This window comes from Octodon degus, unplaced genomic scaffold (assembly GCF_000260255.1).
Source record: "Octodon degus isolate 3935 unplaced genomic scaffold, OctDeg1.0 scaffold00183, whole genome shotgun sequence".
Classification (NCBI taxonomy): domain Eukaryota; kingdom Metazoa; phylum Chordata; class Mammalia; order Rodentia; family Octodontidae; genus Octodon; species Octodon degus.
Window position 1 is genome coordinate 2,807,186 of NW_004524759.1, and position 15,360 is coordinate 2,822,545.

General features: G+C 35.7%; 1 protein-coding gene across 1 annotated transcript in view; it reads left to right on the top strand.

Moving 5' to 3' along the window:
* Positions 1–15,360, top strand: part of Bank1 (B cell scaffold protein with ankyrin repeats 1) — a 323,433-nt gene that overhangs the window by 140,863 nt on the left and 167,210 nt on the right. Inside the window, exons 6-7 of the mRNA XM_023703868.1 lie at positions 410–515; positions 14,578–14,774. Of these exons, the coding sequence (XP_023559636.1) occupies positions 410–515; positions 14,578–14,774 (303 nt within the window). The remainder of the gene's footprint in view (positions 1–409; positions 516–14,577; positions 14,775–15,360) is intronic.

Sequence of the window (15,360 nt, forward strand, 5' to 3'; positions counted from 1 at the left end):
TCTCAGAACTTGTGGAAGCTACTGTGATAGCCTCACTCCTTATCCTTAAGTTGAAGAACCGGGATTATCATTTTATTGTTTCATTGATTTCAGAATATATTACTGAAAAACTTCAGAGCTACCATTAACATGTCCCAGTAATATTTTAAAATTTATGAATATTTAAATAAAGCTATTGCTACTTATCTAAAATCGTGTTACTTTATTTATGTGCTTTTCTATTATGTCAGTAACTAGTTTTTAAAGGAAGGCAAAAATATTTTGCATTATCTTTGAAAAATATAGCTTTCATCATTACTAAAGACTATCTGGCACTTACTTTACCTAATATATTCTTATATATTTCACTAAGATAAGTTTCTATATGAATAACTGAACTAATGGAAAATTTCCTTTTATTTGAAAACAGAATGATATTGATGAACTTGATGGCATTCTTACATCCATATTCAAGCAAGAGATACCACATTATAACTTTCAACATCTTCAAAGTGAAATTTACCCTCAAAATGAATGTGAGTATTTTTAAACTGAATTGGTTTTTACTATACCATATTCCTGTGTGTGATTCTTTAATAAATGTTATAGCCAAGAATATAACTCGCTGATAAAATATTGTAGATAACTCCCACTTTCCAAGGCTAGATAACACTAGTGTAAACTTCTGAATGAAGGCTCATTTAGTAATTGTACCCCCACAGGATGTAAAAATGTATAAAACTTTAAAACTTATTTTTATTCAAGTAAGTATTTGAATTTATTTAGGATGGATATTATTCACCATATCATTGTTTATAATTATCCTCAAATAGAAACAACTTCATCTTCCAAGGATATGTGATTATGTACAATTTAATGTTGTTATTAACAGTCATCAGTAATCAATTTTATGATACATTTTTGCCACCTGAGATATTTTGATGTATGCTTAATTAAGCAAAAGTAAGTTATATAGCAGTTACATATTACTTTCTTTCTTAAAAAGTGTAAATGTATCATGGAATATATATATATATATATATATATATATATATCTATATATATATATATGTAGTCTAAACAGATGTGTACTTAGTATTCCCAGTAATTGTATGTGGGTTTTGTAATTTCAGAGAATACACTTTTTATTTTATGGAATTTATATTTTCTACAATGACAATGTATTACTTAGCTTATGAATAATCATAATTCTAAATGTTATAAAACCAGTAGGATATTTTAGAAACTTTGTGCCTCTATATTGTTTGCTGAAATGCTGCTTATACTCCATTTATTTTTTAAAATAAATTTATTGAGAAACAACAGCAATGAGACAGTTTCAAAACTAATTAGTAGGGCAGTTGTAATAATTAATATATCTCATATTATTGTCTTCATAGTGGTTATACCTAGTACAAGATACAGACATTATATCCTGTCCATAAACACTATTACTACAAATCTTTTTGCTCATTGAATGAAGAGAAAGTAGTTGTATATCTATCCTATTTTGAATATACAGATACAAAATAGTCCTTCACTTGTATCCCTATTTTTTTGTTTAGTTTTGTCAGAGAAGGGTATTCCATTGTCATTTAAATATTGTAAGTGTGTGAATTCAGCAAAATATTCCAATATAGTTCAGTAGTTCATAATGCTAGTGGGTTATCCATAACACTGGCAATGTCAAAAGTTTTTGACTTGAGCCTTTTAAAAGCTCAGCACATTAATATGACTTTACTTTTTATACTTCGTTTTTATACTTTTCTGCTGGATGGTTAAGACCAAGATAAAGCAAGACCTATATAACAAGAAATGTAACTTTTGTATCTGCCAAGATTAATCAAATCCCCTCATGATTTACCCTGAAACCCTGTATTGCACTTAGATCCTTTGTCAGTGTCAGCCATGTGAATGAGTCATCGCCACTGCTTGATCAATTTGCCCTCTGTGAAAGCCTGAGAGAATGTTTTCTCTCCATGTGACTCTCCTTAGGCACACTCTACATCACTGATCACTTTCCTCTGTGACCCCATAATCTCCTTGATCAGAAAACTTGGAACACAACTGAGTTACAGAATGTTACAGTACAGATTCTCCTATGTCCTGAGTCCTCACTGACCTTGAAAGGTTAGGGCTACAATGTAGCTGTCCTTGTAGCACTTTGTTTTCTCTAATTTTTGGTCTTCAAACTTAAGTTATTAACCTTCCAGAAGAGAAGCTTATTATTATTAGCCTACAACATAGGAGGTTGAGCTTAACCTCACTGTCTGAATATCAAATATCTTAGACATAACATGGAACATGTATTTTGCATCAAGTATTGGTATGTTAAACTCTCCGTCCCTACAGAAAATGAAGAAAAACAATTAACAAAATAAAAAATATTTTAAAAGTAGGAATAAACTATTACATATTTTACACAGAAATTTAGAAATCTAGCCATGTGTAGCATTGTAGCAGGATAGTCCTATAACATTTTTTGTCGCTTGTTTTCATTTATTACCCTTATTTTTAACAAACATTTACTTGAGAGACAGTATGACAGGAATTAGTATGACTAGGAAAGCAGTATGTATTTTAAAGACCAGCATGACAGGCATTCCAAGTATGACCCTAGTATAACACATTGTTATCTTCAGTGAAGTTCCTTAGTTCACATGTGTAAAACACTACTATGGCACTGAACAATATAAGAAACCTAGTTTTAGCATCCTGAGGAGAAATGGGTAGTGCCGAAAACTAAAATTTGACCAAGGTGTATCACCATGCATGAAACTAAAGTCAAAATGGATTAAAGATCTAAACATTAAAACAGAAAACACTCAATCTCCTGGAAGAGAAAGTAGGAGGAACTCATGAAGACGTAGGGGTAGGCAAAGAGTTCACGAACAAAAATCAAATTGCATGGGTAACACGTGAAAGAATTAAAAACTGGAACCAATTCTTGTTGAGAAGTTTTTGCACATGCAAAGAAATTACCAACAAAGTGAAAAGACAACCCACAAATTTGGGGAAAATCCTAACTGATAAGCACTCAGACAAAGGTCTTCTCTCTAGAAAGAACTAAAAAACATTCGGGCCCCAAAATTTAAAGACCTAGTCCAGAAATGGGCATCTGAGATGAATACACACTTCTCAGAGGAAAAAAATAGAGAAGCGAATAAATATATGAAAAAATGCTCCACATCACTAGCTATCCATGAAATGAAAATTAAAACAATACTGAGATACCACCTCACCCCAGAAAGAATGGTTATCATAAAGAAATCAAACAACAAATGGTAGAGAGACTGTGGGGGAAAAGGAACCCTTCTCCATTGTTGGTGGGAATGTAGACTGATGCAACCATTATGGAAATCAGTTTGGAGACTCCTTAAAAAATCTAGGACTGGAAATCCTATTCGAAGCAGCTATCCCTCCACTGGGAATTTTCCCAGAGGAACTGACAATGTTACATCATAATGATATATGTGCACCTATGTTTATAGCAGCACAATTTGTGATAGCCAAATCCTAGAAACAACCGAAATGCCCGTCACATGAGGAATGGATGAAAAATATGTGGCATTTGTATACAATGGAGTATTACTCAGCTATAAATAATGATAAACTCAAAGCCTTTATATTTAAGTGGATGCCACTTGAAGATATACTCATAAGTGAAATAAACCAGACCTACCTGTGTAAATATCATATATTCTCCCTAGTGTAAGAATTCAAAAGAAATAATCAAAAGAGAAAGTTATAACACAATTCAAAGGAAAGTGAGAACTTAAGGATTAAACAATGAAGAGAAGGCAAGGAGAAAAGCTAGGAAGCATTACAGGGGAAAAACCATACATTTATAAGCAAAAGATGATTAAGGCAATGATCCTGAGAATCTTTAGCAGGTTTTACAAACCAGCAGTTAGGTGGTATGATTCTCACCCTAACTAACCATATGTGCTGATACCTGTGAACTAAGCAACTGCACTGAAGATAGTAATGTGTAATACTAGGGTCCTGCTTGGAATGCCTACCATTCTGGTCTTCTAAATACGTACTGCTTGTCATGTCATATCAATTATTGCTATACTATCTCTCAAGTAAATATTTGTTTTAAAAAAGGATAATAAATGAAAACAAGAGACAAGAAAAAAACATAACTGTGGACAAAACAGACATCACTTTTCAAGACATTTCAGAAAGTAGATGGAAATATAACTAGATATTAAATGATGGGTAGGGTTCCAGGGAGGAGGAAGAAATTAAAAGCTAATACTAGGCAAAAATAAATGTGTGCAAAAGCATGAAGATGATATTATGGCACAACTTTTACCAAAATCCTAAGAAGTATACTGGTATTTAAATTTATAAATTTAGAATTGTGGACTTAGAAAAGAATTGTTTTGCTCTATCACTTGTACAAGTAAAGACTTTGAGATCAGTGTAAAAGTTCTGCTCAAAGGAGGAGGAGGAGGAATTTCAGAGTTTCAAGTGCCATAGTCTGAATCTGGAATGTCCCCAGAGGCCTGAGTGTAAGAGCTACATCCCAGGGCTGGCACTGAGAAGTGTTGAGATTTAATATGTTCTTGGGTGCTCTCCTATCTTCTCTTTCTGCCTATGGCTCTCATTCCTGGCCTTGGGATGAACAGGGTTTCTCCAGGAAACCCTTTCTCTCTTCCATTATTTGCTGCTCCATCCTTACCACACACCCAGAAGCAAAGTAGCCATACACACACATGGACTGCATCCTCCAAAACCATGAACAAAATTAACCTCCTCACTTTATAAGGGAATTAAACCAGGTCTTCCTTAGTGGAAGTTGACTAAACAGAAAGGATTGCATGGTTTTGCCCCTTAATTTTAAGGTTATAGATGAGAGATCCTGGATGGGACAAAACAAAGCCCTTAGAAATGTGAAGCACATAGTTTCCAATGTCTGCCTTTCTAAGAGTCTCTGGGAAAGTTGTTGCTGACCATGTATCAGGGTTTCAACTTTGATTCTTTACTGTGGTTGCGTACTACACTCAGCTGTAGGGCTTGAGAAGCATCCATGCCTCAGTCACACCTGCATCAGTGGATGAGAAATCTGGGGCAGGTGCAGTATTGGTAGAGCAAATGTTTCCAAGGCAATTACAGGAGGCATTCATACTAACCAGGCCTATCTTATTTACTTTTCTCATTGCTGAGACAAAGTACCCAATACTCATAAAGTAAAGAGAAGGTTTATTTCAGCTCACATATTGTAAGGGCTCCAGTCCATAGTCAGCTGACTGTAAGAAAAGGGGCATCACAGAGAATTAACAGTCCATAGCAGGGTAGGCAGGAGACAGTGAAGGAACAGGCAGCAATAGCACTCTGCTTCATTTTGACCCTTTATATCCCATCCAGACTCCAACTCTACTGTTGTATACCACCCACACTCAGGGCAGGGCTTCCATTGTCCACACTCTTAATCTTATTATCACATCCTTAATCCACAATCACATACCCCAATCCAGTTACCTTTGAAACTACTCACCTGTGGCTGCATGAGGCTTTAGGGGGAAATCTAGACACAAGCCTAGTAAGGTCCTACCTGCTTCACTGTCTTATAGACCAGCAAATTCATACTAAGTTTTTACATGGAGAAAATATTAATGCTTTATAAAGTTTAGAAAGTTGGTAGCTCAGAATGTTTTAAATCACTGTAAGAATTTGAAGATAATTTTGTTCTTGAAATTTTTTCATAAAACACAATTATACTTGCTTTAAAACTAAAAATGGAAAATTTAATATAATGAGTTAATTCATCTAGGAAATTTATTGCCAGGTATTGTTTGATAGAAAATGCTACTAATCCCATAAAATAACCAACTACTCTCATAATATTAAGCTCCAGTTGTTGCCTAAAATACAAAGTAATCTAACATGAGGCACATATGAAAAATAATGCAAGATGGGCATGAAGGTGACTCAAGTCCCATTTTTCTACCTTCCTGAATCTGCAGTCTTGGTTCTTTGTCCTTTTAAGCATATTTGATCTCTAAAACCTAACACCTGTGTTGCACAATGTCCAAGTGTAATCACTGATGAGGTCTGAGACACCTGTACACATAAATTAATTGTTAAAGGATATCCTGTTGAGGAATCCCATGAAGGTAAAGGAGTCAGGCACAACTCAGGTGCTCATCCTTGATCTGTTGCAGGACACTGATTATTTGGTGAAATGTTCATTTATTAAACATTTATTTCTTATTTCTGTGTATTCTGATAAGAGCAGAACCATAAAATTTTGATGAAATATCACTTAAGTGTTGACATGTCAGGCTATGCCAAGAAGTTACCTAAAGATACTGATGGTTCTTTAAGTGTTGAGCTAAGAGATGAATCATCTAAAATTATTTATTTTAGTATTTCCCCATATTTATGGAAAATTCTCTGTTTAGTTTCCTGCCACTGCAGGATTCATGATAAGCAAGATATTAGGCCCTAGTCATTGTCACTCCTGTCTGGACAACAACCTCCTCCTTTGGCATGTGCCTTCACATTTAGTTCTGGGTGGGCCAAGTTGGGGATGGGTGGAGATAAGATAAAAAGGACACAAAAATAAATTTCTCTAATGTTCTCTTACTTTGTAATTCTCTGTTATTTATTTTAGAATAACATTTTTTATGCACAAGAATTTTCCATAGGAAAATATTCTCCCTAACAGTAGAATATAAGTTTTCTAATTAAAGTAGATATGTTAACACAGTGTGGGATTTTTGAACACAAGAATCACAGAAAAGATCAAAACCAACCTTTTAATATGGAAATCACTGGGAATTGTGTAACTGAACAAAAGTAATTATAATAAGCACTTTTTACTGGCATGTAAGAAATAAAAGAATGTATCAGTTTGAATAATAGGAAGTCTAACATTAAGTACCATGTGCTTGAGTTGTACGCTGCTATACAAAAACACATATTTTCAGCCAACATCAGGAATGTCCCATGCTACTTGCTTGATGTGATGTGTGGCAGAAAAAGCCAAGCAGTGAGTCACTCTCCTGTCTCCTTCCTCTGACAGCAACAAGCCTGTGAATTTGTCTAGTTTCTCTTGAGAGTTTTCATAAAGGCAAGGCTGATACAAACATATAAAATTAACATTAAAGAGATTTTCCAAAAAGGCGTAAGTATTGCAAAGCATAAATTATATGGACCTTTTCTATTTGCATTTTAAAGTTGCTGGGGAAAAATTCAAACATCATGAAGAAATTAACATAAAGAAAAAATGGGTAAGAATATTCTTCATTTTGGGAGGAGAAGTAATACATCATAGAGGAAGTTTTGGTTATATAAACTCACTTCAAATTAGTAGCAAACACATTACTTGTAAGTGAATACAATAAATTTGTACATACTATAGTTTCAAATTTATTACATAAATTGGAGATTTGGCATGGAAATCGACTGTAAAATTTTGGATTTTTCCACTTCATTTTTTGTTAACACAACCCACAAGAACAAATGTTCACATCTACAAATGATATTTTTAGCATATTCTCAAGCCAATTTCATGAATTGGTGGTTGAAGTTGGATCAAACAATAAAACAAAACAGCCACTTTTAATCCTTTAAAATAGTTTTTCATTTCAGTAATAGAGATTTCTTTGGAATTATACTGCTGTTACTCTTACAGTGTTTCTCTAGAGATTAGCTATACCTCTAGATGTGAAGTTTCAAAAGTTATTCTTACATGCTTCATGAGTCTCGTTGGAGATAAAAATATAAACTAGGTGGGAATAGGGGAAGAAAGAAGTGAACATAATATTTGCAAGAGAAGCAGGTGATCAGCAGTGTGAAGCCCTACTCCAGAGAACAGAAGTGGACAAGACCACCACACAGCTTTTGATTGACAGCACAGTTCATAAATATCAAAAGCACCCCCATAGATTTGGTACCCCCAATTCTTGCACCAAGATTATCATGCCACTCTTTTGTGTTCTCCCAAATCTTGGTGTCAATCCATAATGTTTATGGAGCAACTACTTAGAAGGTAAAGATTTATGGCTTTGATTACATCTTAAACACCTACAAAGAGTACCAAATATCTAATGGTAAGGGACAACCTTACTGACTCAGACTATACAAGATGTTAAGGAGCACAAGACAAAAAGCACAATCCTAAAGAAACAGCAAAGAAAAGGATCACATAAAGACTGAATTAATTACCCCTCAGCTCATTTTCCAATGCAGTAAACCTCAGTTTCATTTGGTCTGTATTCTTCCATGATTTGAAATATCCCAAAAGTTGGTATCAGATCTGTGAGACTGAGGTGAGATGCACACATGTTGAGAAACGTTGGAGTAAAAGCCCATAGCACCAATTATGAACAGGCTCATATAAATACAAGGGACAGAATAGTGGATGAGCAATAGTGTGGCAGATTAGGCTGAGAATGGAAAGCATTTGGGAGGAGCTGAGTCAGCAGGCACACACTGTTCAGAACCCTTGAGACCCAAAAGCTCAAGCCCTTGCCTGCACTGTCCCTTCCACACTTCCACACTCCACCCATGAGACAGGAGAGGGTGCAGAACTGCAGCCCCTGGCTTTGAAGAATTTACAATTTCCTGGGCATCATGTTTACATTCTTAAGGTACTATAAATACCACAGCCTTGGCAGGGTTTTCTGGTGCTTAGAGTTCTAAATAGAATTTAGTGTCCTCTGTTTGACAGAATGGAAAAAGGAGCATTTTATACATGTCGTGTTGGTCCCCCGTTACAGAACAAGACAGTTTCAAAAGCCCAGAAATGCTGCATTTTAAAGATCCATGGAAACACTACCATGTTATGAGATCCCAAATCATACTATGAAAAAGGTGAAAAACATTTTCCTCAACTTTGTAAGTTCCTTTCTTCCTCCATTGCTTTTTGATTACGACCCAGGGTCTGTTGGCAGAAGACCTCTGTGGCCAGGGTTTTAGTGCAAAACAAGACCAGAACTCCTGTCACTCTGTCCCCAACCTTCTCATTTTATAAGTGAAGAAATTGAGATTCAGGAAGATGAAGGATGCTTCCTAAGGTCAGGGTTTTATTCGCTCTGCCGGGATGGAAATAAATGCAGATCACATAACACTGAGTCCCACCCTATTGGGTTCTCCTTGTGCAGTCCTACTGTGACCTGCTGATCATCGCTCTCCGAGGGTATACTATTTAATCTTTCTAATAGTAATTTGTAAGGATTACAGGCGCATTCCATCACGCTCAGTCTCAATTGCTGTCTCAGCTGCGGGGGGGTGGGGGTGGGAAGGGACCTGATACCCTGCAGGCTGGGTATCAAACTTCTGACCCCTGCATCTGCCTAAGCAGGCACTTTAATCCGCTGAACTACTTGGCCGGCCCAGGTTGTGTATCTTTCGTTTTCACGATTTTACTGCAAAATTTTTATTTAAATCTTGTATTTTAAACTTGCGTATTCCCATTTTATCATCCTATCAAGCTAGGTTAATCTTTTGAAAGCTTTGATATTTGGTTCTCTAGTCTGATTAGTGACTATCTCTTTTGAGAATAACCCAAACAGCTTGCTTAACGACAGCTCTACATAAACAAATAAATGACAATTTCTTTGCTCTCCATGAACTCATGGTTTGGTTTTGTTTTATTTTGTTTTTAATTTGTGAAAGTGCTAACGGATGTTCATTGAAAAATTTCAAACACATATTTTATTCTCTTCTTCTAAAATTAACATTTGACAAACATTGGTCAAAAAAATTTCAAAAGACTGAAACTGTATGTTGTCTGGAAGAAAAGGTAAATTTTCTATATCTTTATCAATTTATACCTTGATAATAAAACAAATGCAATATTTCTCAATTAATTAAATGAAATTGCTATAAAATGAAGCAGATCTACACTGCAGGTTAGGCACACTCTAAACTGTTCCTACATCTTTTTTTAAAAAATCTATTACTTCGATCTGAGAGAAATTGAAATTCTGATCCTGGCTAACATATAGGGCATCACAGAAGACTGCTGTTTCTACTATACTGAGAAAAAGCAAGATGATCTTCAAAATCATGGTTTCTTTTGTGAATCCAGCAAGAAACCAATGACAAAAGAAACAGAGATGAACTAAATGCCAGAAAGTGAGAGAATCTTCACAAGAGAAAAATCATCACTGTGCTCATTGCTGATAGGGCAAGACAGAGAACTCACCATGATGAGTAAACAAGGAGACTTAGCACTGCCAACTTTTAATATCTATATGTAGGACAGTGTACAATGAACCCAGTCTCTAGGGCAGGACTGCAACACTCGACAACTCTCCTCTTCTACTTGGCACACGAACAGCTGCTGAAAGAGCAGGAAGCCTGAAAGACAGACCTTCCCTCATGGCAGCCTGTGACTGCTGGAGAACAGGACTGGGGAGACAAAGCTCCCCAGTGCTTTCACCACAGGGACAGCAGCACCCAGGTTCTAGACTGAGAGAGGCCTGAAAGTTGAAGAAGTTGTTCCATGCTATCATGACAATAAGGTGTCTGTCTTAGCTGCTTGGGCTTCGGAAGTCTGGCAAAAACAGATTTTTTAGGAAGGAGTCTGGAGGGAGGACAGGATAACAAAAGGAACTATCTGGTGACCCAAAGAAAAATCAGTAACTGGTCTATAAAGCAATGGAAATCTCATGAAGGCTCAGATCTTAACCTGTCCTGAGGAGAAATACACGATCCATCTGCAAAAGCTCTGATGTCAGTGATCAACTGAATCAAAGAGAAAGCAAACTCAGTTTATCTACATATTAACTCAGCTCACCTCTCACTGGAGTTGTCAAATAGAAGAAAGATCGTGTATTATTGTGAGAATATTATTTACTTTAGTCCTTTAATACAATGCAAAACATACAACAAAAACTTGTAAGAAACAAAAGGAAGAAAAGGTGATCAATAGTCAAAGAAAGAAACAATCAAAACAAGAAGACAGGAAAAGTTCCAAATGTCAAAATGATCAGACATAAATTTAAAATATCTATGACAAATATTCTACTCCATACATTTTGAAAGTCAGTCAACAGATGTGAACAGAGAAATTTCATCAAATTGACTGGGAATTTATAGTTTTAAAAAATCTGTGCAATATTGGAAAAATATTTTCAGATGTATACACTTATAAAAGAAATAACAGAGTGAAAAGTAATCAGTGAACTTGAAGACAGATTAAAAGAAATTATTCAGATTAAAAGGGAAGAAAAACCAGGGTGTAAATAAAATCATAAATAAGATTAAGCTTAGCATGTCTGCACATAAGTTTGATTTCTGATTCATGCTCTATAAAACAATATTAAATTAACCTAGTCTGTCTCTAACTGAATTCCCTGAACAAGATGAGAATGAATGAAGCAAAAAAAAGTTTGAGAAAATAATTATTGACCATGATCTAAATTTGATATAGCAAATCTACTCAGAGATTCGGTAAACCATGAAAACCCACACAGAAATAAAAAAAAAAAAAAAGTATACCTACATATACCAAAAACAAAGGTAAAAAGAGGTCAAAAAAAGGGGCTGAAGGTATTGTTCAGAGGGGTACTGACAAAAGCCATACATATAGTAGAACAATGGTATGAATGATATTTAGTTTCTCATCAGATATAGAGAGTCTAAAAGACAGTGAAACATAGGAGACAGTGCTGAATATTTACACTTGTATAAACCCTCCTAGTGAAAAAGCATGTCTATGTTCATACAAGTAGCAAAATACTTGTGAACCAGCTAGATATTTCAGCAGACTAAAGTGCCAGCTTGGGCAAGCTTAGGCAAGTGGAGGGACCTCAATTCCATCCCTGGCTCCACATGCCACATCAGACAACCCCCAGGGTGGAATGAGCCGGCCAGAGTTTGGGCAGTCCTAGTGGCACATGCTTGTAATCCCAGCTCTGGGGAGGCTGAAAACAGGAGGATCACTATAAGTCTGAGCTGTGTAGTGAGACCCTGTAACAACAAAATACATTTTTAAAAATTGCAAAGTAATTTAGCCCAAAGTGAGGGATTAACTAGAAGGAGACCTAAAGACACCTCCATGACAATAGATGTGACCTTGCTTTGGGTTGTAGTGACATGGCTGTATACCATTGTCAAAACTCATGAACATTGCAGTTTTAAGTATCAGTTACACTTCCACAAACTGTTAGAAAGCTAATAGAGATGTAAATATCTTTAAACAAAAGACATTATTGATCATGGAATCTAGAGTTAAACCCTAAATAAGATCAAAGACAAGTCTGTCACAATCCCGAGTAGCAGACAAATGTTTTGATCAGCATCCATTTCCAGCATGAATGGGTGCCCAGGATGCAGGACCACCTCCCAGCAAGTCTTTTGTAAGAACCCCACCCCCATCAGACTTACTACTCTGCCTGGTGGAAAGGTAGATTCTCAAGGAATTTCAGTATCAGAATGATGAGGGGGAGGGATGTACTCACAAGAGAGGCTGGTAAATTTAATAGGTGAGTATATTTCTATAATGACTATTTGCCTAGGGAAAAAACTCCAGAGGTGAATTTATAATGTCAAAAATTCACAAGAATAATAGGTAACATGAACAGTGTGTAAAGCACTAATCAGCAAATAATGGTACCTCTAATATATTGTATAATCTAGCAAGAATGCAGTGATTGCATTCTAACACAATCATGTAAATATTTACTTTATTAACTTTACCTGGTTTAATTATACAGAACTTTTATGTGTATAATGCATTTAAGTTCAAAAATGCAAACATATTTTATTGGTCAACTTTTCCTGTTCTGAGACAAAATACCTGACATTCACACCTCATAAGAAAAGAGATTTACTTGAGTCATAATTTCAGAGTCCAGTCTGTAGTCAACTGACTCCAAGCAGAAATGAAGAAACAAAAAGGCCTGAAGGAGACAGCTGTCCAACACACAGGATTTAGGAAGCACAGAGAGCAGAGAGAGCCAGAGGGGACCCATTCCCGCAAAGACCAAACCTAGGGACCTTCCTTCTACAAATGCCCCCACGTCACAGCCAGCTGTGAACCTGTCAATGGAAGAACCTACTGATGAGCACAACACCCACATTCAAATCAACTTCCGAATGCCACCTGTAGGACTGGGGATATAGCTTAGTGGCATAAGTGCCTGCTTGGCAAGCGCAAGGTACAGAGTTCGATCCCCAGTACAAAAAAAAAAAAAAAAAAAAAAGCCTTCTCCTTCTCCCTTTCATGACATTACAAAAACCAGTGAGTATATGGCCACTAAAACACCAAATGCCACCTCTAAACACAGGAGACCTTAAGGTACTTAGAGCTAAATCATAACGTATCTTTTCAAGAAAATACATCATTTTTATTTTGAAACTTGGTACCTACCATAAATAGTGTCCATTTTCACCTAGCCTCATAGAATACTTGATATTTGTTGTCCTACTGCACCCCACACAGAAGGGACAAGTACATTACTGTGGAAATGTGTCTCACATTCACCTATAGTCATCCAGTTTTAGCACATCTCTCAAGAGTAAAATACTTATTTACAGTGAGTCCTAATGTGTCTTGAAGGGGTGAGTGTTTGTTTTGTTGTGTTAAAACATAAAAGCTAACAAACTAAATTTACCCAGTCTTGAAACAAGTTAATTGAAAACTTAAGGTTTAATTATATCTTTTTCTTGTTCTCTGCCTCTCTTTTTTTCTGCCTAAAAAATAGCAAAGCAGTAAATGAAGCCATACATATTCATTTTTCTCAAAAATGTTGTGAGGTGGCTATTTTCTATTGCTTTAGAATCATGCTAGAACTGACTTTTGCTTTGATCTTTGTTCCTCTTACTGTGAGTACTCACAGTTCTGCCTCTAATAATGCCACAGCTATTAAACTTATGTGTTCCTTCCATCTTATTTTTGCAGTTAGGTGTGAAAGTGTAGAATAATAAAACATCACTCACCAGCATGTGCTTTGCTTCGCTATTGAGGTAGCAGTTTACTTTCATCTTATGGTTTTGCAGCTAATATGCCTTTCAGTTTCTAATCATATGTCATTATGAAATTCAAAGTCTAAAACATTGATATTAAAGTTCTAAATCCTGACATAAACTTCTGCACTGAAATTGCTTCTAAAAGTGCTCATCTGTATTTTTTGTTGTCTTTTGCTTTTGAAAGAGACATTTTATATCAAAATCTAGCATAACCCCTCCAGAAATTTCATGTTTATGTAAAATTCAAAAGTAACCAAACTAGGCATGGAAGTAGAAAACACAAAATGGTTTTGTAGATGAATTTATATGATTTTTATATTTAGTTCAGCTAAAGAGGAGATCCATTCAAATTGCATAATTATAGCATAATGTTTTTGATTGGCTTTATATTTAAGAGACTGATGTTGCTTTCTAAGTCAAACTTACCCCACCAATAAGATAGTCATTAATAAGACTAATAGCCTGTATATATTTTAAGATGAAAAGTGGAGGGAAACGATCCCACATTGCTGAAAACACTGAAGGTTTATTATGTCCAAATATATACTAAAGTCTGCTCTGCATGGTGGTGATTATTTTCAGGACTAGGTTGCACTTGACTATTTTAAGGAACTGCAGGTACAATGAAAGCATATTAAACATTAGCATTTCCTATGCTTTCAGATATCCATGGCAATGAACTCCCAACTCTTCTCCACTGTGCTGCGAAGTTTGGCTTGAAGAACCTGGCTCTTCACCTGCTCCAGTGTGCAGGAGCAAGCTGGGCACTGAAGATGAGAGATGCAAGTGGAGCAGACCCCGCTCACATCGCTAGCAAGTACGGGCATGAAGAACTCATGAAAATCTTAGAAGACTTTTCAGTAAGTTTGCTTTATGCCTCAAAAACTCCTCATGAAGTCTGGGTGTATATATGTGCACATACTCTTTTTGGTTAACTAAGACTATTGCACAACTAATTCACAGAGTCTATAGCTCTTGGGTTGTCCACTGTGTTAAAAAGAATTTTGTAAATTAGTCCATTTGTTCTAATGTTGCCATAAATTCTGATTTCTATCCTTAAACATTCATGTTTGAAACTTATCTGGTATTTCTGGCTTCTGTATCACCTATTTGGTATTGGAGAAGAGTCAGGCAGAAAGCAATACCCCTATTCCCTTTACTCTTTTGCTTAAGAGTCTAGATAAGACATTACTAGGCATGTGAAGACAGATCAGCAGTTACTAGGCTAAAGGAATTCATTTTGATAATCATTCAAAAAGTCTACCCAGTAAAAAGTTAATCTATTCTACTTAAATTTATTTCTCTTATTTTATCTTTCTTTTCACTGAAAATGTCAGTTCTTCATTGCTTGTGTTGAAACCTCAAGTTTCAGAACACTCTGATGGATATGAGTTTGTGAGAATGTAATGAAGAGAATATTTTAGCAGAGAGGGTGCTTCAGTAAGT